Below are 22,770 nucleotides of genomic sequence, written 5' to 3'. Positions count from 1 at the left end.
ATCCAGTGTAGGTCGCCTGCCCCATAGACACACACTGCTCGCCGGTAAGAACCTGAGCAAGGAGGATAAGGGGCCCCCTTACTGATGTCTCCTTCACTGTAGGACCATTTCACCAACCTTGGAATGGCGTTCATGTCCGTCAGGTCAAATTTAGCACTAAAGGGGACTGACCCTGGGACTCCTGGCATCCGGTGCAGAGTGGCCCACAAATGTTCGTCTGGGCTATAAGTATCTTTGGACCACTCTATCAGTGCTTTTGCCATTGGATCTTCAAAAAGATGTTGAACAAACTCTCTGGTGACCACAATGTATGCGTTCCCAGTGAACATGGGGGAGCTTTGTGGAGGGGGGGTCTTTGCAGTGGAGGTTCTCACCACAGAATTCGTCACTTCGTGCCGGTACTTCCACCGGCCCTTTTTGCTCTCTGACGGTTTCTCTGACTCCATGTTGTTTTTCCCATTCAAAAGCTTTAGAGCATGGACAATCTCTGCGTTGGTTTTGATGGGGAAATCTGTCCCACAGGTGTTCAGGAGGTATTTCCAATGTACTTTGCTCTGAAGGAGGTCTTCCATGCAGTTCAAATCAGCTTGGACCCTGGACCACGAAGCATACACAACACGCTCCAGCTTAGATGCCACAAAGACATTCCCAAAGCAGGAGGCAATGGCCCGGACTGCCTCTTGGAAAGGTTCTGGGGCCTTCCTGTCAACGTGGACGCAGTACACATTCTGGGGGGCATAGATGGACCTCAACAGTCTCTCAAACATTTCAATCTGATCATGGACCACCATGGAGTAAGCGATGGGGAAATCCTCCTCCTCTTTGCTCAATGGGAACTCGATAAACCTCCGGCTTTCTTTGAAGAGTCCACAGTCCTCAGTCATGTTCAGGTACTCTTTCTCTCCCAGGAGAGCCCTTCTGTTTTTGAGTTGCAGCCTGCTCAGAATAGCCTTCTCGATCTCTTTGGGGTCCCCTCTGCTGATCCGTGAGCAGCTGATATTTCCCTTGGGAGCGAGTCTCACAGACTGGTAGAGCCTGTCTTTGCAGAACTGAATCCCAGGGTCTGCGATGTCTTTCCCCAAGTGGCTGAAGTCACACTGCCAAGTGGAGTATTTCAGAAGGCCAGTGGCAAACAGCATCAGGCTCCCAAACACCAGCAGGCGTGAGATTCGACCCAGGAACTTTCTTTCAAACCAATACATTTTGGGGGGCAGGGTGCAGAGAAGGACCCTGATAGTGAAGCCCAAAATCCTTTTCCCAGGCCAGTAAACTCCTGAGCCTACTCAAAGGTTTCTTGTCCACATCACCTAGGCAGCCACAGGTGCTCTAAGCAGTGCTTCCTCAGTCCAGCCTGCCTCATATCTGTGCTGCTGCCAAAGGTAACCTGAGAGCTCAGATGAGCTGTCAGGCGTCACCCAGGGAGGGAGGGAAGAGGCTTGTTTCACAGCAACGTCTTTTCGCCCTGGAGATGTTGCAATCCAGTGCAAAATGAAAAACAGGACGTATGGGAGGTTTAAAAGAGGCTTAACTTTCCATTAGAGCATCTGTGAACTTTAATAAGTTACTGGATTTTCTGGTAGATCTGGGATTCTAAATATTGTCTGTACCAAGAAGAATATAATGTGAAAGGTGGCATTTGTGATTATCGGGATCCAGTGGGGGCGGGGGAGACAGGTGTGGTTCCAATTGTGGAACTGCCTTCGCCGAAAGACTCATCTGGCATCTGCACTGTGTCTTTTCCGTATCAGGTGAATCATTACATTTTCAAAAATCTCCCCAGACTTTTTAGTTTCAGTTATTTCCAAGATGGGGTGGGAAACATTTCCCAGCCCAAGGGCCGCATTGCCTCATGGACAGTCTTCCAGGGGCCACTTGCTGGGGGGCGGGGCATAGGCAAAAGTGGGTGGGGCAACTGAGACATTGTCTTACCTGTGTAACATAGGCTACATTCCTACCAAGGGGAATGCACACAAACACACAACTCCATTCTCCATCCAGGCAAAGGACAGGTGTGGTTGTGGTTCAAGGACATGTTCCAGCCAGGCAAACACACTTGAGGAGGGCTGGTGATGGGTGTGGATTGGGGAGATAACTGCCATTTGGGGAGTGGGCTTGGCCTGAGGAGAGGTCCAAAAGCAGGATTCAAAGGCCTGACTTTTGCTTGTTTTCCTCTTCCTCTCCCACACCTGCCCTTTTCCCTTGGGGGTAAACTGCTCCAAAAGTCTTTCTGACCGAAGAGTCTACTGCATACTTTGAATATAAAAATATTTGTATAATATAGTGTATTTGTATAGTATAGTTAGTATATTTTTCTCTGCCTTTTCTCAATGCATTTGGACCCCTCTTAAGATATCATAATCAAATTTTGCACGATGGTTTCCTAAGAGCAAGGTTTCATCTAAGCTTGGATACAACTGGGTGCCATTTTGAATTAAAATAGTGGACTGAACCTTTCAAAACTGGGTTGAGTTTAACCTGATTTCAAAACTGCACTGCTTTTTTGTTGTTTGTTATTTAGAATTTCCAAGAAATGCCAGACACAACCAACTTGTTCTGTTTTGTTATGCATGATCTTGTTGAGATTCCTGCATTGCAGGGGATTGGACTAGATGACCGTTGAAGTCCCTTCCAGCTCTATAGTTCTATGATACTAGTGGGTTACAAATGCTTTGAATGGATGGATGGATGGATGAATTAAAAGCCAGGCCATGTCCACAGCTGCCAAGTGTCAATGTGTAACAAAAGAGACAGCATTTTGTTTTTTTGCTTTATTTTGGCAAAACTTGGAGAGAGGAGGGGAGGTGGTTTACTGATTAACTAAGAAGTCTTTCATTTTCTTGACAACCCTGTGATCCATTCACCACCCCCACCCCCACCACCCCCAATGCAATTCAACTCTCCCTTACTGTGACTTTTTATTCCTGTGTATTTGCTTCCTCTCTAGTCCATGGTAGTGCAGTCAAAAGGATAGTAAATTATCTGACTAAACATTGTTGACAGATCTTAGCTATCGTAAGGGTTTGATCCCTACCCAAACTATATATTTTAGCAGAGGCTCCCAAACTTATTTGGCTGACTGCCCCCTTTTCAGGAAAAAAATTACTTGCTGTCCCCTGGAAACCTACCTCCTTTAAGCCTCCAGGAGTGAAGGGGTGGGATTGGCACCGTAGCCTGGCTGCCATTGGCCAAATAGGCAGACAAGCTGCGATCCACTTTCCGGGCCTGGGTGAAGCTGAAAAGAGTTCACCCAAGCCCAGGAAAACCCCTTGCCTCCAGCACGACTGCTGGATCCAGGAGAGGTGTTGTCGCTGTCCCGCATTGGCACCCAACCTGGTGGTAAGTGTCATTTAGGGACGTGGGTGGCGCTGTGGTCTAAACCACTGAGCCTCCTGGGCTTGCCGATCAGAAGGTCAGTGGTTCAAATCTGTGCAACGGGGCGAGCTCCCATTGCTCTGTCTCAGTTCCTGCCAACCTAGCAGTTCAAAAGCACACCAGTGCAAGTAGATAAATAGGGACTGCTGCGGCAGGAAGGTAAAGGGCGTTTCCATGTGCTCTAGGTTCCATCATATCTTGAAGAACCCAGGCAAGCCGTAGGTCTACTGGTTTGTCAGCCATTGGCTGGATTATGGAGTTTAGTATGCTAGCACAGGCTGAACTGTACAAAGGGCAGATAAACATAACATGATATAGAGATTCAGATGTTTTCATTTCACAAGCACACGTTGCAGGGACTTGGCCCTTAGTGAATCTATGTCTCAGCACGTTTGTTGGAAAGACATTAAACCTAGCTCTAATGAAGGCATATCGGTGAGACGCGGCCATAAGCGATGTTAAGTAGGACGGAGTGCGGTAGATAGGGGTTATGCTGAAATTTAACGGCGAACAGGCTCCACCACCAGCTACGAAATTTTGGTATAGCTCCGCATCATCCAGCCTTTGATTTATACACCTTTTTGCCACATTTAGATCCAGTTTGAGCAATTCAGTGGGCGAGATCTCATAGGACTGCAATTTGGCAAGGATTTTTCCTGACCACAAATTTGTGAAGTCATCTCGCCACATGCACTGAATGAGATAGTGGTTCGGGAGTTTATGCCATAGGGATATCCAATAGATCAAAACTCTCCTCCATATAACTAACTCCACTGACGGGATCTTCATTTCTAAGTGAATAGCCGCATTACTTACGCATGTTGGTAATTTTAAAAGTCGGCGTAAGAATTGGCTTTGAAGTGACTCTAAAGGTGAGAGGTTTGCAAAGGCAGCCCATAAAGGTGCCGCATAGGCCATTGTGGCCATCACTTTGATGCTATACACTTTCAGGGCCGCAGGGATGAATAAGGCCCCCTCAGAGTAGAAAAAACGAAGGAGGGAGTGTGATAGGGCTTTTGTCTTGTTTTGAAGATATTCAACATGCGCTTTCCACCCTAAATTATATTGAAAATAAATTCCTAAATATTTAAATTTGTGTACTTGTTCGATTTTCGTGCCCTCCAGTTTCCATGAATAAAGTATTCGACTCCTTGAAAATATCAGTACTTTGGACTTGGTGTGGTTAATAGACAGATGATTAGAATGGCAATATGTCGCAAAAATCTTTAGTGCCCTCCTTAAACCCACTCTGGAGTAAGAGAGTAGTACCGCATCATCTGCGTAGAGAAGTAAAGGACAGCGGTAATCTGCTATACGAGGGGAGTGGACAAATTTATGTGAGACGGCTAATGGGTTCCTCATATCACTGATAAATAAGTTAAAAAGAAGTGGGGCTAAAATACAACCCTGGCGTACACGCTTATTTACTGGCACTGGGTTAGTCAGGTCTCCAGCGGGGGATAATCTCACCCTGGCCACGGACCCGGCGTGAAGTTGGGAAATAAGCCACAGGAGCCTTCTATCTATTCCCCAACTGGCAAGTTTATCCCATAGTAATTTCCTCGGGATACTATCAAACGCAGCTTTCAAATCTATGAAAGCTGCGCAAAGTTGGCCCCGTCTAGGTGTCGAGTATTTCCGGGCTAAGTGATAAAGAATAATTGCCTGGTCTGTTTTGGATCGGTTTAATCTAAATCCAGCTTGCTCATGTCCAATCAGGTCAGCCTCAGCTGACCACTTCATCAACCTTGCCAGCAAAAAACGGGCATATATTTTCCCAATGGACGATAGCAGACTGATATTCCGATAATTCCCTGGGTCACCGGGAGGGCCTTTTTTGTAGATAGGAATTATAATGGCCTCCTTCCACATTCCTGGAATTAAGCCCGTGGTATTTATTGCGTCGAACGTTTTAGCTAAAATCCCTGCCCACCATGCCGAATGAAGCTTTATAGCCTCAACAGGGACCAAATCTGGCCCAGGGGAGTTCCATCATAGGTTCCATCATAGTGTTCCAAGCGGTTTAGTCGTGCTGGCCACATGACCCGGAAAGCTGTCTGTGGACAAACACTGGCTCCCTTAGCCTGACAGTGAGATGAGCGCCACAACCACATAGTTGCCTTTGACTGGACTTCATTGTCCAGGGGTCCTTTACCTTTACCTTTTAAATGTCATTACATAACAGATGAAACATGACCAATTTTTCAAAATTCTCTTCTCTTCTCTTCTCTTCTCTTCTCTTCTTTATGCTTCCACCACCCCCTTATTTTTATTCAACACCCCCCCCAATTGCACCAGAGGCTACTACTGCCCCCCTGGATCATTTCAGCACCCCCAGGAGGCAGAATCACCCACTTTGGATAGCACTGTATTAGAAGATAATAATGATACACTTTTGAGGCAAAAGGCCAGTAGGAATCACAGTGGAACATATGCTGCTTTAACTGAACAGAAACTGATTCTACAATCTAAAAAACATTATTAACTTTAATAAAACCCCAAATTTGCTGTGAGAAAAAAGGAAACACCAGAAAAGAATTTTAACTGGAAAAGAAAGAAACAGAGCTTGAATGGAAGCAGTAATTTAAGTGAGTTTGAGATTAATGAAGTAGAGTTTGAGAAAATGAAGACCTTGATTGGGTGATCTATGTTGATCTTGAGAACAAAGGACCACATTACTTCCATCTGTTAGATGATGATGATTCCATAGAAAATTAAGGAGCAGTGTGAAAAGTCACCATAATTAAAATGGAGTCAAAAGGAGAGAGTAGTTTTTGCATCACTTTCATCACTCTTGAAAGTCATCCTGCTCCTTCTTTCATCAGTCTTTTCAGATTTGCTCTTCAGGAAATATTGCTGGCGACAGGCTTTGCCTGCTCTCACCTTCCTGTTGGGTTAAGATTGTCCATATGGCCAAACTTAAGAACACTGGAAGAACCTGCAGGATCAGGCCAATGCCTATCTAGCCCTGCATCCTATTCTCACAGTGGCCAACCAGATACCTGTGGGAAAGCAGGACTCAGTACAAGAGCTCTCTCTGCTTCTGTACTTTCCAGAAGTGGCATTCAGAAGCCTCTGGCTGTGGAGGCAGAGCAGAGCCACAAAGGCTAAAGGACCCCTGACAGTTAAGTCCAGTTGCGATAACCCTTTCTTCCATGAAATTGCCTAATCCAGTTTTAAAGCCACGCAAGTTGCTTTTTGAAGATGCATACAAGTATGCAGCCACAGATGGGGCCAGTGTGGTGAGGGTAGAATCATAGAATCGTAGAGTTGGAAGGGAACCTAAGGGTCATCTAGTCCAACCCCCCCCCCTGCAGGGCAGGGATCACAGCTAAAGAGTCCATGACAGACGACCATCTAAGTTCTGTTTAAAAACCTCCAAAGAAGGGTAGCACCTCAGAGCCATCCTCTTGCAGATTTAAAGCTAGACCATGCCCTGCCCTGTCCCAGTGCCAGGCACTGGCTCTGTAGCTTTGCCCCGCCCCACCAGCTCTGCTCTGCTGCTGTAGTTGCTCACCTACTCTGGGCCAACAGCTGAACTCCAAGTAAAATTCCACACAGGGGAACATGAGAAGCCGTGTTTAATGAGGCGGCTTGTTTCTTCTGTTAATGAATTACCAAATATGTACAAGTGATCAAAATCAGTTTCTTTCCCCATGTACATTATTTGTTTCTTTTAAAATGCATCCTTTACAACATTAAGTTCCAGCAGGGAACATCTAGCATTGATTAAACAAAAAAAATTGATTTGGGGTAGATTTATAAAAGCCCTATTGAGCATTAACAGAATAAGTTAACAGCACCAAAGTACAATTAAGTACTTCTAAGTTAGTACTAAGAAGGACCTCCTCTCCCCATATGAACTGACTCAGACCCTGCGATCATCATCTGAGGCCCTTCTTCATGCGCCTCCTCCGTAAGAGGTCTGGAGGTGGCAAAGGAGAACCCGGCCTTTTCTGCAGTGGCTCCTCATTTGTGGAATGCTCTCCCCAGGGAGCTTCGCCTGGCACCTTCACTACATATCTTTAGGCATCAGGCAAAAACTTTCCTTTATATCCAAGCCTTTGGCCTTTAACCATCTGTGGCCTTTTAGAAGTGGGTGGGAATTTTTTTTAATGTATTTTTCTTTCCTCTTGGTTTGACTGTATCTATGTGGGTTTTATTGTCTGTCTGCCTGTCACTTTGGGTTGCCTCGGACAAGATGAAATGACTAACAAAGGTAATAAATAAAAGGTTTATGATGCATGACAACAAGGGCGCTCCAAGAACATAGAAAAGAAGTTGGTTTAGCAAATTTAAAGGCATTGCTCTTTTTTTAACTGCTTCCGCATACTTCAAGGAGTGTCTTCTTCAACATATTCCTGCCCATTCAGCTCGGGGAGGCTTTTGTTGATATCCAGTCCTTTCAGGAGGAGTTAAATCTGGGGTTGCTAGCATGGAAACCACAAGCACAATGGCACCCTCTGTGCCTTCCCCTGGCATCCACAAATCGTCCGAGTCCCTCCCTTCCCCTGGTTGCAAGGTAGTAAAGGAGGTTACCATTTTCTTCCTTGAAAAGGACATAGAGCTGAAAGAGGAAGTAGAAAGGAGCTCTTTCCCGCTTTCAGCTCTATGTGCTTTTTTCTAGCTGGCCACTGCGAGAACAGGTTGCTGGATGAGATAGGCCATTGGCCTGATCCTGCAGGTTCTTCTTATGTTCTCAGAGCCCTTCATCCAGCAGGTCTTGATGTCTTTTCAGCATCAGGCAAAGGCCTTTTTTCTTTAGCTCAGGTGTCTATCCAGCATGCTTTATATCTGGCCTTAGTTCTATTTTTAGGGTTGCTTTCTGCTGGATTTTGCCAACCTATTTTATGGATGCTGCTTCTGTGATTTTTGTGTCAGCGTTATGGTTCATTTTTTCCTTTTGGTGCTCAGGTCAGGAGTGCCATTGTTTATGTAACCAAAATGCTAGTTTCCATGTGCACAAAGCTCAGTTAGCAAAATTACTACAATGCCTTGCTCTGGTGCCATGAAGGAACACACAGGGCAAGCCAGGCCAGTTGTCTCAGCACCAAGGAGAGCTCCTAATGAGCCACTTGCTCTGATGCAGGTCAGAAATGAACCAGGCCTTCTGAACCTCTGCATCCAGTTTGCCTTCCTCCTAGGCTCTGCCCTCCTTTGCGAACTAGAGTGTCTTAAAAGACTTGATCCTCTAGACTGAGGGGAATGTAAATTTCTTTTCTCCATGGACTTCCACCTGGAGCACTCCCTGCACCATTGCACTGGTGAGACACTCCATACCTCAACCCAGGGGTAGGCACCCATGGTTATCCTGGCTCTGGTTCCATGGGCCTTGGCACTCTTGGATCTAGTTCAGCCAGCTCCAGCTAGCTAGTGGTCCCCAATCACTGCCATTGAGCCAGGAACCAAGTCTGCCCCCCCTTTTTTTGCTGGTTGAGACTGTAGTTTGGTGTCCTGGTCACTACTATGCTTCAGGGGGGAAATGTCTTTAGAAATTGGGGTTGTGTGGACTCAAAAGCAGCCTAATGAGGGTTGAGTATGGATCAATGGGCAAGGAATCCTGACTGGATGGAATGGAGTGTCCTGGATGACAGCATGACTAGCTGGTAAACAGCCTGAACAGAAACACTCCACACTGCAACAGTTTGTTGCTGGTCCCATCTGTTGTTAACTTCTTTTATTTTCCTTGTTGAGTTTTATTGCATTTGTTTCAAACTGCATCACACTCTAGGTGCAGTGTACTGAAGTATGGCTTATAAACCACCAAATAAATATATAAAAACCATGTTCCTCCCTCCCTCTATCCATTTCCAACAGCAAGTAAAGGCGTGGCAGGTTTTTGTCTCTGTCCAACTGGACTTAGACTGGTATTTATTGCAAACTATAACTGTGGGTTATTTGCTCTGATGTTTTTATATATGTGTTTATGCTTCATGATGTTACTGTGCTTTTATGGTTGTGGTACAGTAACTTTGAGGATTATATAGCAGAAACTGACAAAGAAATATCCACCCATACCAGTAAATGACTGGAGGCAGGGCGGTGAGCAGCACTCTGGGGTGAGCTGGGAGCCACAGAACTTAAGAGTAAATCAGAACCATGGGGCAAGCCAGGAGTCAAGACCAAAGAACTACCAAAGGTTGCCAGAAGACCCTGCTACTCAAAGAATCATACAATTGTAGAATAGGAAAGGACTCCAGTGATCATCTAGTCCAACCCCTTGCAATGCAGGAATCACGGCTAAAGAATCGTTGACAGATGGCCATCCAGCCTCTGTTTAAAAACATCAAATGAAAGAGTCCACCACCTTTCCATGTAGTCCATGCCACTGTTGAACAGCTACTACTGTTCTTCCTCATGTTTAGTCTGAATCTCTTTTCTTGACATTTGAATCCATTGATTGGGGTTCTACCAGATGGAGCATGTGGCAGCCCTTCAGATATTTGAAGATGGCTATCCTATCACCTCTCAGTCTTCTCTTCTACCCGACTCCCTCAACTGCTCCTCATGAGGCTTGCTTTCCAAACCTTTTGGCATCTTGGTCGTCCACCACTGTATACATTCCAGCAGGAATCCTGGGAGATGGTTATGCAAGATCTCATGGAACCCAGATGGCCCTGCAAGCTCTCACAAGATCTTATGAGAACATCCCAGAGTTTGTGTGCTGAGTGGGCCTTCAAAGCTCTCCACCTTGCTTACTGGGCAAAGCCTGCTCAGTGCACTGGCTCCAGAATCCGAAGGATGTTCATGTGTGGGTGGTTCCAAGGGTTTGAATATATATGGTGTCTTCGTGGAACTGAACTCTTGCATAAGATGCCACTGTACTAAATATGTGCAACTTGGACGCTAGGCTGGGCTTGGTAAGGTTCTTCTAACTTTCATTCTGTTACCATATCAGGATTCCCTTTGCGTGCTGCAGGTGTGCATACAGTCTTCATACGAAGGAAGGAAAGGCATCCTGTTTCCACCAATGTGCTGTTTACTAGAAGAATTTGGACACGCAGCTGTGTGACTCATGCTATATAAGCAAGGAATAAGTGATTCATTATTGGCACATGGGGTGCGGAGGAGAGTATTTCTTCACTTACTGGGCTTCTTAGATACCCTATCTTAACGAGTACATTATGATCCAACCTGATAAGCCTTCCAGTAACCTCCTCATTGCTATTTTCTACTTCCTGCATGTTCTTGCTTTAGAAATAAGAATCCCCAATTAACGAAACACAAAAGCCCTTTGGTATAAGAGTGCTGTGATCCCAAATACATGGTGAATATTCACAAAGAAAACAATGCCCGACCTGAAGAATTTGGAGCAAATGATTCAGCAGAGGAAACACAGCCCAGAATAACTAAGGAGATAGTACAAGAATACTTGGCTAGTTTAGATGTATTCAAGTCTCCAGGCCCAGGTGAACTGCACCCAAGAGTATTAAAAGAACTGGCAGATGTGATCTCAGAACCACTGGCAGTCATCTTTGAGAATTCCTGGAGAACAGGCGAAGTCCCGGCAGACTGGAGGAGGGCAAATGTTGTCCCTATTTTCAAAAAGGGAAAAAGAGAGGACCCAAATAATTACCGCCAAGTCAGTCTGACATCAATACCAGGGAAGATTCTGGAGCAGATCATTAAGCAAACAGTCTGTGAGCACCTAGAAAGGAATACTGTGATCATCAAAAGTCAGCATGGATTTCTGAAAAATAAGTCATGTCAGACTAACCTGATCTCGTTTTTTGACAGAATTACAAGCCTGGTAGATGAAGGGAATGCAGTGGATGTAGCCTACTGTCAGGGAACTGCCATCGGAGAGACAGGTGGTGGACAGGCTCCAGGAGAATAGGAGAGAATCTGCAGCAGAAGAGGGAACCAGCAGGGGGAGTGCAGGAGTCACAGCGGAGGGGAGGCTCTGGGATGCTTCCAGTGAGAGTAGTGGAGAGGTAACGGGACCCCCGTTGGGAACTCCCACCCTTCGCTGGAAACTGTCACGCAGAGAGTCACGAAGGCGCATGTCCGTCAAACAGCTTTTATGTTGGCGTAAATTCCGTAGACGCCCACTGTCAGATTCTACCAGCGACTGACGGAGTCATGCTTTGGGGGCTCCGTTAGTGCATCGGTTTGGATGACCAGCCAAACCCCAGAGGGATCAAGCTTTTACGCACAAGCAGCTCATTATCCCATCACACCTACCTTGATTTCAGCAAGGCATTTGACAAGGTGCCCCATGATATTCTTGTAAAGAAGCTGGTAAAATGCGGTCTTGACTATGCTACCACTCAGTGGATTTGTAACTGTCTGACTGACCAAACCCAAAGGGTGCTCATCAATGGTTCCTCTTCATCCTGGAGAAGAGTGACTAGTGGGGTGCCACAGGGTTCTGTCTTGGGCCCGGTCTTATTCAACATCTTTATCAACGACTTGGATGATGGACTCAAGGGCATCCTGATCAAATTTGCAGATGACACCAAACTGGGAGGGGTGGCTAACACCCCAGAGGACAGGATCACACTTCAAAACGACCTTGACAGATTAGAGAACTGGGCCAAAACAAACAAGATGAATTTTAACAGGGAGAAATGTAAAGTATTGCACTTGGGCAAAAAAAATGAGAGGCACAAATACAAGATGGGTGACACCTGGCTTGAGAGCAGTACATGTGAAAAGGATCTAGGAGTCTTGGTTGACCACAAACTTGACATGAGCCAACAGTGTGATGTGGCAGCTAAAAAAGCCAATGCAATTCTGGGCTGCATAAATAGGAGTATTGCATCTAGATCAAGGGAAGTAATAGTGCCACTGTATTCTGCTCTGGTCAGACCTCACCTGGAGTACTGTGTCCAGTTCTGGGCACCACAGTTCAAGAAGGACACGGACAAACTGGAACGTGTCCAGAGGAGGGCAACCAAAATGGTCAAAGGCCTTGAAACGATGCCTTATGAAGAACGGCTAAGGGAGCTGGGCATGTTTAGCCTGGAGAAGAAGAGGTTAAGGGGTGATATGATAGCCATGTTCAAATATATAAAAGGATGTCACATAGAGGAGGGAAAAAGGTTGTTTTCTGCTGCTCCAGAGAAGCGGACACGGAGCAATGGTTCCAAACTACAAGAAAGAAGATTCCACCTAAACATTAGGAAGGACTTCCTGACAGTAAGAGCTGTTTGACAGTGGAATTTGCTGCCAAGGAGTGTGGTGGAGTCTCCTTCTTTGGAGGTCTTTAAGCAGAGGCTTGACAACCATATGTCAGGAGTGCTCTGATGGTGTTTCCTGCTTGGCAGGGGGTTGGACTCGATGGCCCTTGTGGTCTCTTCCGATTCTATGATTCTATGATTCTACTTCAAGGGTTCACAGCTTTTTGTTTCTTTTTTTTAAATCATCGTTGATTTATTCATCACCTTCCAAACAGGCTCCACAATGAGACTGACACATAATATTAAAAACTGTTATAAACAAAACAAACAAACAAACAAACCCAGATGAATTTTAAACAAGACTAAAACAATTCTAAGAAACAGCCACACTCATGGTAAAAAGATCAATTTATCCAGCTTTTTAACTTGTTCTCTAGATCATTGAAGAGTTCCATTAACGCAGGTGTCTTCAACCTTTCCAAGCCCAGGACCCACTTTTCAGCACAAACATGTGTTTGGGGAACAATTTATTCATATCTTGCCAGATAATTGCATGGTGGCTGTGCTCCTACTGTGAGCCACCTTGCATCAGGCTGAGTCCCAACCCACCAGCTGAAGACCAGTGCTATGCAGTCCATTTTTATCCATGGCTCCTTCGGCCAGTGAGCCAGATCAGCTTTTACTGGTGAGTGTGGCTACTCACTTTTCAATCCCTTGAAAAGTGATCGACACCTGTCAAAGTTCAAAGGAGGCTGCTGTGACCACCAATCAGCTGATCAAGTGGTCCAATAAAGTCCATTTGGAGGAAGCAGCTTCAAAGTGGACTGAAAAGCAGCCCCACCTTGGCTTGGCTTTAGCTGTGGATTGCAACTTCTCACAGTCCACAGCTTTCACTCCTACCAGCCAGCCACACGTCTCTGGCTCCCTGGCACCCTTGGGTGGCTTTCTAAACATGGATCCTCATTGTTCATTGTTATCATTGTCCTAAATAACAAATACTCCTATTAATCCTGGCTGTATGTGCATGTTTGGTGGTGCAAAAAGGTGTGTCAGCTTCCAACAGAGATCTGTGTCTGCTAGGCAGTTCCTGGAACCTCAGCAGGTATTGGCTCGCTACCACCTCCACCTGCCCCCCCCCATAACTTTCTCAGAAGCTAGCTTGGTGCAACTACGGGATTAATAACAAGGGGATGGGAAGGGAGGTGGTGAATTGGGCATTCATTAGCTGCAGTTACCGTAGTTCAGAATGCTGCAGCACAATTGCTGGCAGGAGGAAGACCTTGTCAGCATATGACACCTGTGCTTAGAGATCTGCAATGGTTGCTGATTTGCTGCTGGGCCACGTTCAAGGTGTTACTATTAGCATATGAAGCCCTGAACAATTTGGCACCAGATTATCTGACAGTTCATTTTACCCTGTATGGGCCTACTCAAGCGTCTAGACTGGTGAAATTGGCAGTATTACAGACGCCACATTCTGCACATGTAAGAATTTGACCTTTTAGTGTGGCAGCACCAACACTTTGGTACTCCCTGCCTAATGCTACTAAGCAGTGTGCTCTTTCCCGCTCCGGCTGAAAACATTTTTGTTTAGGCAAGTCTATCCAGATGCATGGAAACTTGATGCAAGTTCTTGATGCAAGTTCTCATCAGGTTTTAGGCTATTGTTATTTTAACTTTTGGTATGGCTTAAATTATTGTTAAATTTATTTTAATTTTAATTTTATTACCGATCATTTTATTGTTTTATCTTTTCTGTAAACTGCTTTGAGGTTTGTTGACAATCAAGCAGTGCATAAATTATATTAAATAAAGAAACAAATGCCACTCTTTTGAATTGTGTCCACTCCCAAAGGAAGTGTTAATGGAAAACCTAGCATCTGGTCAGAACATGTCTGAAAAAGGTATGTTTTCTTTCTGTTTTTAAAGGAGGAGGAGTTTGTACAGATGTGTAGATGTAAGGGGTCATAGTGACATCCACGTGGCACACAAACCTCAAGAGAAGGGCTTAGCCCTAGAGTGGGGCACCTCCATGAGCAACTTTCAGGCAGCCCCATCCCAGAAGGAGGTGAGTGCCACATGGGAGACCCGCGTTTGAATCCCGTCTCAGCCTTGGAGCTCCCTGGGTGCCATCTTGGGCCAGTCACTGCCTCTTAGCCTGACCTACCTCACAGGGTTGTTGTGGGGATTAAATGAGGAAGAGGAGAACCATGTACACCACCTTGAGCTCCTTGGAGAAAAAGGTAGGATACAAATGCTATGAATACAATTCATAAATTTTTAAAATGCAGGTTGTTTATTCTACCACCTGCACCCATACACCATCCTGCCTGGTGTATCAGGGGTGTTAAGATCAGGGGTCAGCAACATTTTTGGGGCATGGGCCGGTTCGCGATTCTGCAGATGCCACAGTGGGCCAGAGTGTGTGCGCGCATGCATGCATGCATGCATAAACACCATTTCCAGCACTCCTTCCAGCACGGAGGAGGCATGCACAGCTTCCCACTGGCTGGAGGAGCTTCTTGCAGCCAATGGGAAGCCACCCAGCATCCCGGAAGGCAGTCCTCGCTCTGCTCCACGCTGGGAGCCGACTGAGCGGGCGGCAGGGGTCCATGGGCTGGTTAAACAACCTCCACGGGCTGCTTCCGGCCCATGGGCCTTAGGTTGCCTATGCCTGCTTAGGATGTGTTTTGAGGGCCCACCTCCTAGGAACGCATCAGAGGAACAGGTGGGAGTGGAGGATGGTAAGCAGACTCCCTGCCTGCTCCTCAGCAAGGCCTCTCCTCTGTTAATTGAGTGCTCTGCATACGGACATAAGAACAGAGGAAACTGCTTTCTAATGAGTTGGATCTTTGGTCCATCTAGCTCAGCATTGCCAACTGGAGATGTCAGGATTTACACCTTGGATTGCTGCATGCAAAGCAGATATTCTACCACTGGCCTACAGCCATTCCTCACACCAATGATAGGTACTTGTAGTTGTAGTAGTATTATGACGTCCTTCCCTGCTCCCCTTTTTAGTTTTCTGCGTAGAACATTTTCTGTGGAATTGCACCATCTGGTGGTGGAAGAAACATTTTCATGTTGCAGTCAGAGATGCAAAAATTGATAAAATCATAGAATTTTAGAACTGTAGAGTTGCAAGGGACCACAAGGGTCCAAACCCTCTGCAGCGCAATGGTCTTTTGCCTAACGTGGGGCTCAAGCCCACATCCTTGAGATTAAGAGCCTATTGACTGAGGTATTTTAGGACTGATATATTTGGCACAAGGTCACCTTTTTTTGGTCTAGGAGAATGTTTTTTAAAAGATATGGATGTGGCAAGGGTTACTTTCCAGTTGAGGCAGCATGGAATGTATAAGAAGTTGGTGTATTCAAAAGCAAACTACGTTGCCTGGATTTCTTTGTTTCTTTCCGAAGTAATCATAGATGCAAAGTTAAAATTGTCATAAGTTGGAAGGAATGGCCTGACTTGGAATAGAGAAGCTTCATATGTTCCATGATCTCTTGACCATGGCACCCTAGGATGGGCAACCTATCTTTGCCTTCTCAGGCAGCTAATTTTGTGTGTCATGAGAAGCAAGCGAAAGATTAATTAATCTATTTATTATTGTGTGTTGATTTGGCAAGCTTTGTACTGCTCAACTTGACTTTGAGACAGGCCCTATTTGTGCCCCAGGCCCTAAAAGGGCTTGGGCTGGTCCTGTGGAGAGTATCAGAATAGCACTTTGCAAGGCCCGCTACAGAAGATAATAACATAATAAAATCCAAAACAGTAACGATTAATTAATTGCACATTTATTCAAAATCCAGTTAAAACTATTTCATAGAATCATAGATCATAGGCATACACAGTTGGAAGGGACCCCAAGAGTCATCTAGTCCAAGCCCTGAAATGCAAGAATCACTGCTAAGGAATTTCTGATCTCTGCTTAAAAACCTCTAGTGAAGGAGAGTCTACCATCCTCTGTCAAACAGACCTAGCAGCAGAAAGTTATTCCTAATGTGTAGTCAGACTCTCCTTTCCATCTTCCATGTGACAGCCCTTGAGATATTTGCAGATGGCTATCATATCTCCTCTCAGTCTCCTCTTTTCCAGGCTGAACATGCCCAGCTCCCTCAACCATTCCTCATGAGGCTTGGTTTCCAGACCCTTGATCATCTTGGTGACCCTCCTCTGCACATGTTTGAGCTTGTTAATGTCCTTATTCTGGTGCCCAGAAGTGGACACAGGACTGCAGGTGTGGTCTGGCCAAGGCAGAATAGAGTGGCGTTGTCATCACACCTTCGAGTTGCATTAAGCTTGTGGTCTACTGAGACCCCTATGTTTATACACTGCTTAATACAAAACAGCCTCTAAATAGTTTACAAAAATAATAAAGAAAATATAAATCAAATAAAAAGAAAAAAAGGCAAAGGATCCCTGACAGTTAAGTCCAGTCGCAGACGACTCTGGGGTTGCGGCACTCATCTTGCTTTACAGGCCGAGGGAGCCGGCGTTTGTCCACAAACAGTTTTTCCAGGTCATGTGGCCAGCATGACTAAGCTGCTTCTGGCGCAACAGAACACCGAAACCAGAGCAGCACATGGAAACAGCGTTTACCTTCCCGCTGGAGTGGTACCTATTTATCTACTTGCACTTTTGGGGCGTGCTTTCTAACTGCTATGTTGGCAGGAGCTGCGACCGAGCAACGGGAGCTCACCCCGTCACGGGGATTCAAACCGCTGACCTTCTGATCGGCAAGCCCAAGAGGCTCAGTGGTTTAGACCACAGCACCACCCGCATGCCCATTTGTCTCTATAGTGACACCACCCGCGTCCCGTATAAAACAAATAACAAACCATAAACATATCTCAATAAAACTACAACAGTCCTTATATAATACAATAAAATCTTAGAAAGGCAACAACATAACAGCAGGATTGGTGCTTCTACAGAATCAATCTTTTAGTGTGGCAGCACCAGCACTTTGGAACTTCCTGCCTATTGACAGTAAGCAGATTCCTTCACTGGACTCTTTTTGGCACTAGACAAGCCGATACAGATATATAGAAGGCTGATGTGTGCTTTAAACTTTTTTGGGGGGCTTATTGCTGGTTTTATTTTAATGTTTTAAATAGTTGTGTTTAACTGCTTCTACTGATGAATTTGTTGTTTTTTTATCATTGTAAACCACTTTGAGGTTTCACAATCAAGTGGTATAATAAATCTGCTGAAATAAAATTAAGATGAGTTCCCCCCCCCAAAAAAAGTGCCAGATTGAACCTAAGGCCTCCTGCTCTCAAAGCAGGTACTCTACTCTAAGCTATGTCATGTTTATATCCCACCCTTTAAATCAGCCCTGGAGAAACAGGACCCCTCCAGAAGTTGTTGGACTTCAATACCCATCAGCCCCAGTCAGCATGGCAAATGGTCAGGGAGGGTGGGATTTGTAGTCCAACAGCATCCTAGCGATCCACCAAGTTATCCATCCCCGTTTAAAATTAAAGGTGTGGCTGAAATGTTACCAGACTTCGCATTTATGGAACTCAGCAGCCCCAACTTATGCCAGTGGATCAGGGTGTCCTCAGTGCGGGGCATTTCCACAAGGAAAACCACGTGCCCAGAGAGGGCAGACCACATAATGAATGCCGCATGGAGTTTGGCTCTGAGCGAGCTGCAATTTCCAAGCATTCAAATGGCAACCCCATGCAGAAGACATTATCAAGGAAAGATCACATGCACCTGCTTGGATATGGGGCTTGCCCAGCTGCAAAGAAATGTTTTAGCACTTGAAAAGGGGAGCCAGTGAGGGAGGCAGAAATCTGAATGGGTACAGCAGCCTGGCAGAAAGGAGTGGGGAGGGGATGCTGTCCTTTGGAAAGGCTGACACCACTTGACAGACCACCCCTGACCCACCAAACCCTTGCCCACTCCCCTTTACTCAGACTATACACCTGCAAATAAAAATAATTTACAAAAACATCTTATTTTCACTGGTGAAATGTTGGGTGCTACCATGAGATCACATAGGAAGGTTTGGTTGTTGTTTTTAAGAAAGAGGTTTGCAACTGTTTTCAGAAGCTTGTTTTGAGAAGAAAGAGCAAGATATAAATTTAATAAATAATGACAGGAAGAGACAAAAACAGGATACAGGTTTACATAAAATTTATGTGTGGAAATGAACATGTCCAGATGCCAATTTAGAAGTCATTAATAAAATTTTGCTGTCCACCACTTTGAGAGCCTCTGGGCTAAAAAGCTGTAAAAAGAGACCAGAACATGATTCTTCCACCTACAGAAAGCTTGTTACGGCTTTTACTTCCTCTAGATAGTTAAGTTTGACCGCCTTCGCAGCACTCCACCAGGACCAAGGCCGACCCCTGTGGGGCCGATCTGAGGACCTCACTAAACCATCCAATCATAGACAGCATTAACACTTTAAAGAGTGTTATCTCACCTTGGAGTGGGGAGAGAGAGCCTGGGACCAGGTGACCTGCTGTGCGCCTGCTCAGTCTGCTGTCCAGGTGCTGCTACCCATTGATGGGCCTGTTCATGGCCTCCACACTGCATTCCATTCTTGTTGTTCCTTATCTTTAAACTGGTAGCTTATTTCAAGTGTTCCTTTTGCATGGGGGGATGCTACTTTGGGAACTCCACCAGGGATCCCAGCCATGTTAATTCAGCCTTGTCTGATCTTCTTCCCATCCCAGCTCCTCGCATTTTGAAATCCAAAGTTGCTGACATGCATTCCAGGATGAATGGAACGAAACACAGCAGCATATCCGGCACTAACTTAACATGCCCCTGATACAGGCTTAAAACACAACCTGCCAAGGGGATGTGCAAATGCCCTCCTGGTCGGGTCATGCCCCCTTGAGCATCTTAATTTGCAGAAATTTGCTGATGCAGATGCACTCTTGGCATCCATCCAGCATATCTTTATTGGTGCATTTCCCAAGATCTGCTCCAGCTTGCCTAAGGTCTGCCTAGTCATTAGTTCATCATTAAAGCACGATGAGGCCTTGCTAATGGGTTTTTGCTGTTCCAGCTGCTGCGCTGAGAGCTTCTTACTAGGTTTTGCTCTTTCCACATCTATGACTGATGTGGCGATGCTCGAGGTTGAGAGGGAATGTTCAAAGGGAGCCAGTAGTCTTTCTTTTCCACTTTCCCCCATGCAATAATAATCAGAGCAGGAAGGTAGGAAGATGTGAGCACTTTCCTTTGACATTAGCAAAATGATGGGTTCAGCTTGTCCTGGCATCCCACTGGCAAAGTCCCACTGGCTGAGCCAAAAGGGGTTTGCAGCTGATCACTGCCACTGCTGAGGCCTGTGCAGAGGGCATCTGTCAGAGATTTGACCTCTGACATACATTAAAAACCCTTTATGCCAGAACTTGTGAGGCCCCCCCCCAAAAAAACAGATTTCTAATAGTTATAAAAGTTATACTTGAACAAAATAAAGTCCAGGGGTCTCTTCCCTGCTCAGCCATGACTGCGAGCCAGTCGTTGCCTCTCAGTCTAACCTACCTTGCAGGGTTGCTGTGAGGATAAAATGGGGAGAGGGAAAAACATGTATGCTCCCTCGTACCTACGGGACCACCTCTCCTGGTATGCCCCCACAGAGAAACTTACAGTCTTCAAATAAAAACATCTTGAAGGTCCCAGGCCACAGAGAGGTTAGGCTGGCCTCAACTAGAGCCAGGGCTTTTTCGGTTGTGGCTCCGACCTGGTGGAACACTCTGTCACAAGAGACCAGGGCCCTGCGGGACTTGACATCTTTCCGCAGGGCCTGCAAGACAGAGCTGTTCCGCCAGGCCTTTGGCCAGGGCACAGCCTGACTCCCTCCCTCGGCAATCTTCGCGGAGCTCTGGCCCAATGGTGGCCAGTGGCTTGAATTTAATTAATTTTATAATGAATGATTTTAGAGTGTTGTTTGTGCTGTACTTTTGTACTGTTTTATTGTTGTTATCCACCCTGAGCCCGGCTTCAGCTGGGGAGGGCGGGATATAAATAAAATTTATTATTATTATTATTATTATTATTATTATTATTGAGCAAAGCTACAGGGAACCAGGCAGAGGGCCTTCTCGGTAGTGGCACCCGCCCTGTGGGACGCCCTCCCATCAGATGTCAAAGCGATAAATAACTACCTGACATTCAGAAGACATCTTAAGGCAGCCCTGTTCAGGGAAGTTTTTAATCTGTGATATTTTAGTGTATTTCTGGTTTTTATGGAAGCCGCCCAGAGTGGCTGGGGAAACCCAGCCAGATGGGCGGGGTACAAATAATAAATTATTATTATTATTATTATAGCAAAGTCACAGAATCATAGAGTCCAGGGGTCTATTCCCTGCTCAGCCATGACTGCGAGCCAGTCGTTGCCTCTCAGTCTAACCTACCTTGCAGGGTTGCTGTGAGGATAAAATGGGGAAAGGGAAAAACATGTATGCTCCCTTGAGCAAAGTCACAGAATCATAGAGTTGGAAGGGACCCCCAAGGGTCATCTAGTCCAGCCCCCTGCAGTGCGGTCACAGGATCCCAAGCCCCCTTGTTCCCTGGACACAGTCACACATGCACAAAAGGCCTTCAACTATGCCAGCTGGAATCACTTTTGGGCACAGGAAGGGGCAGAGGAAAACATTGCTCCCTCAACCTTGTGACGGCTGCTATGAGCTGGCAGAGCTCTGCCTATAGTGGTGTCTGTTTCCTGAAGGGTTGGATTGGTCTCTTACTGAGCATTTGATAACTATAAGGAGTCTATTCCACCCTTATAAGTAAATGGTTGCCATTCATGAGGCTTGAATGAGTGTGTGTGTGTGTGTGTAAGATAGTTTGTGTGCATATCTACAATCTCATTTTCAGAGATAAAACCTTTGCACTGCAGCTTGTATTAGCGACGGGAATCCCATGGCAACCCTGCCCATGTTCTCCTGTGATGTTTTCCTTTAAGCAGAATGTAGTGGTTTAAATATAGCTTGATAGTCAGCTGACATTTTTATGTTCCGAAGTTGTTCATTGCCAGGGAGATAAATATATATGAATTTAAAAAGGTCTGGAATACATTTAATGACTCCCCTTTGCTGGCACCTCTTTTGATTGCCTTCTGTGCTGGAAAGGACTTGACTTCTCATTCCTGATTTCACTGCACCTCCATGACTGTGGTAAATATCAGGTTCTTTTGCTCCCAGCTGAGACTGTTCCCACTTCTCCTGAGTGTCGAAAGGACAGACACTAAGCAGGTGAGATGATTGTTGCTTTCATGGAGGCAGTGCCTGTGGGTGAAAATTAACAGGAGGGCTTCTGACCTTCCGTGTTCTGTCTGCAACAATTTTTGTCAACCCAAAAGAGGGAGTGGAAAATACAAAGAGGCAATCAATGGCAGAGGGCCTGGCCTGGCTCCGGGGTGCCTCTTCTGCAGGCATAGGCAGACTCAGCCCTCCAGATGTTTTGGGACTACAATTCCCATTATCCCTAGCTAACAGGACCAGGGCCGAGTTTGCCTATGCCTGGTCTTCTGCATAGCCTCATATTTCCTATGTTTTGTTAGGAAAGGAGTTGTGGTCCATCACAGCCTTCCCCAACTTGTGTCCTCCACAACTTTTGGACTTCAATAGCCATACAATGCTGGAGCTGATGGGAGTTTTAGCCCCAAACTCTGGAGGACAGAAGGCTGGCAAAGGCTGGCCTTTGGAGCTCCCAGGAAATCCTACCGCTCCAGCCCTTTCTTCCTTGGACTGTGATCAAAACTAAACTTTCAGAAGAGTTGGGGTGCTCCTAGGCAGGTACTTACTGTGGAATCCGTACTGCCATTGAAAGCAGTTGATACACTGTTGGGACTCCAGATAAATGGCTTGCCAATGTGAAAGCACCATAAGACTGCATCCCTTGTGCCATTGGATATGCAGGTTCTGCACCATACAGAATGTGATGATCTGGCAGCACCTCATTAGCACAGGATCACCTGCCTGAAGGGGCACTCTTCCTCCACTTGCAGTTTAAGTGCCTGCACAGTCACTGCCTTATCAGCCTCCTAAAGGTGAACCAGGAATCCTTATGATACAAGAAATAGCCTGGGAGCTGCTTCTGTAGGTCTCTTCCCACACTGATCCAGGAATATTTCGACACATGAAGCACATAGGCAAGACCAAGAACATGGATGCCTATGGCGTGATTTTTACTGGGATGAAAGTAATGTCTAGGTGATAAGAGAGAATTTCAAGTCAGTCACAAAGAAACTCACGAAAAAGTGAAGCCTCAACACCACTTCAAAAAACTTTATTTTCCACGGCAGGG

At 45.8% G+C, this 22,770-nt stretch overlaps 1 protein-coding gene across 1 annotated transcript in view; it reads right to left on the bottom strand.

The window, feature by feature from the left end:
* The window catches only part of GCNT3 (glucosaminyl (N-acetyl) transferase 3, mucin type), a 2,008-nt gene extending 620 nt beyond the window's left edge, over window positions 1-1,388 (bottom strand). The window contains exon 1 of the mRNA XM_081840532.1: window positions 1-1,388. This exon is cut by the window's left edge and continues 620 nt beyond it. Coding sequence (XP_081696658.1) covers window positions 1-1,202 — 1,202 coding nt within the window. The 5' untranslated portion in view covers window positions 1,203-1,388.
* Window positions 1,389-22,770: the final 21,382 nt, after the last annotated feature.

Source organism: Podarcis erhardii, assembly GCF_964252035.2.
Source record: "Podarcis erhardii genome assembly, chromosome: 14".
Classification (NCBI taxonomy): Eukaryota; Metazoa; Chordata; class Lepidosauria; order Squamata; family Lacertidae; genus Podarcis; species Podarcis erhardii.
The sequence above is the reverse complement of the archived record's forward strand: the minus strand, read 5'-3'. Positions and strand labels throughout refer to the sequence as shown.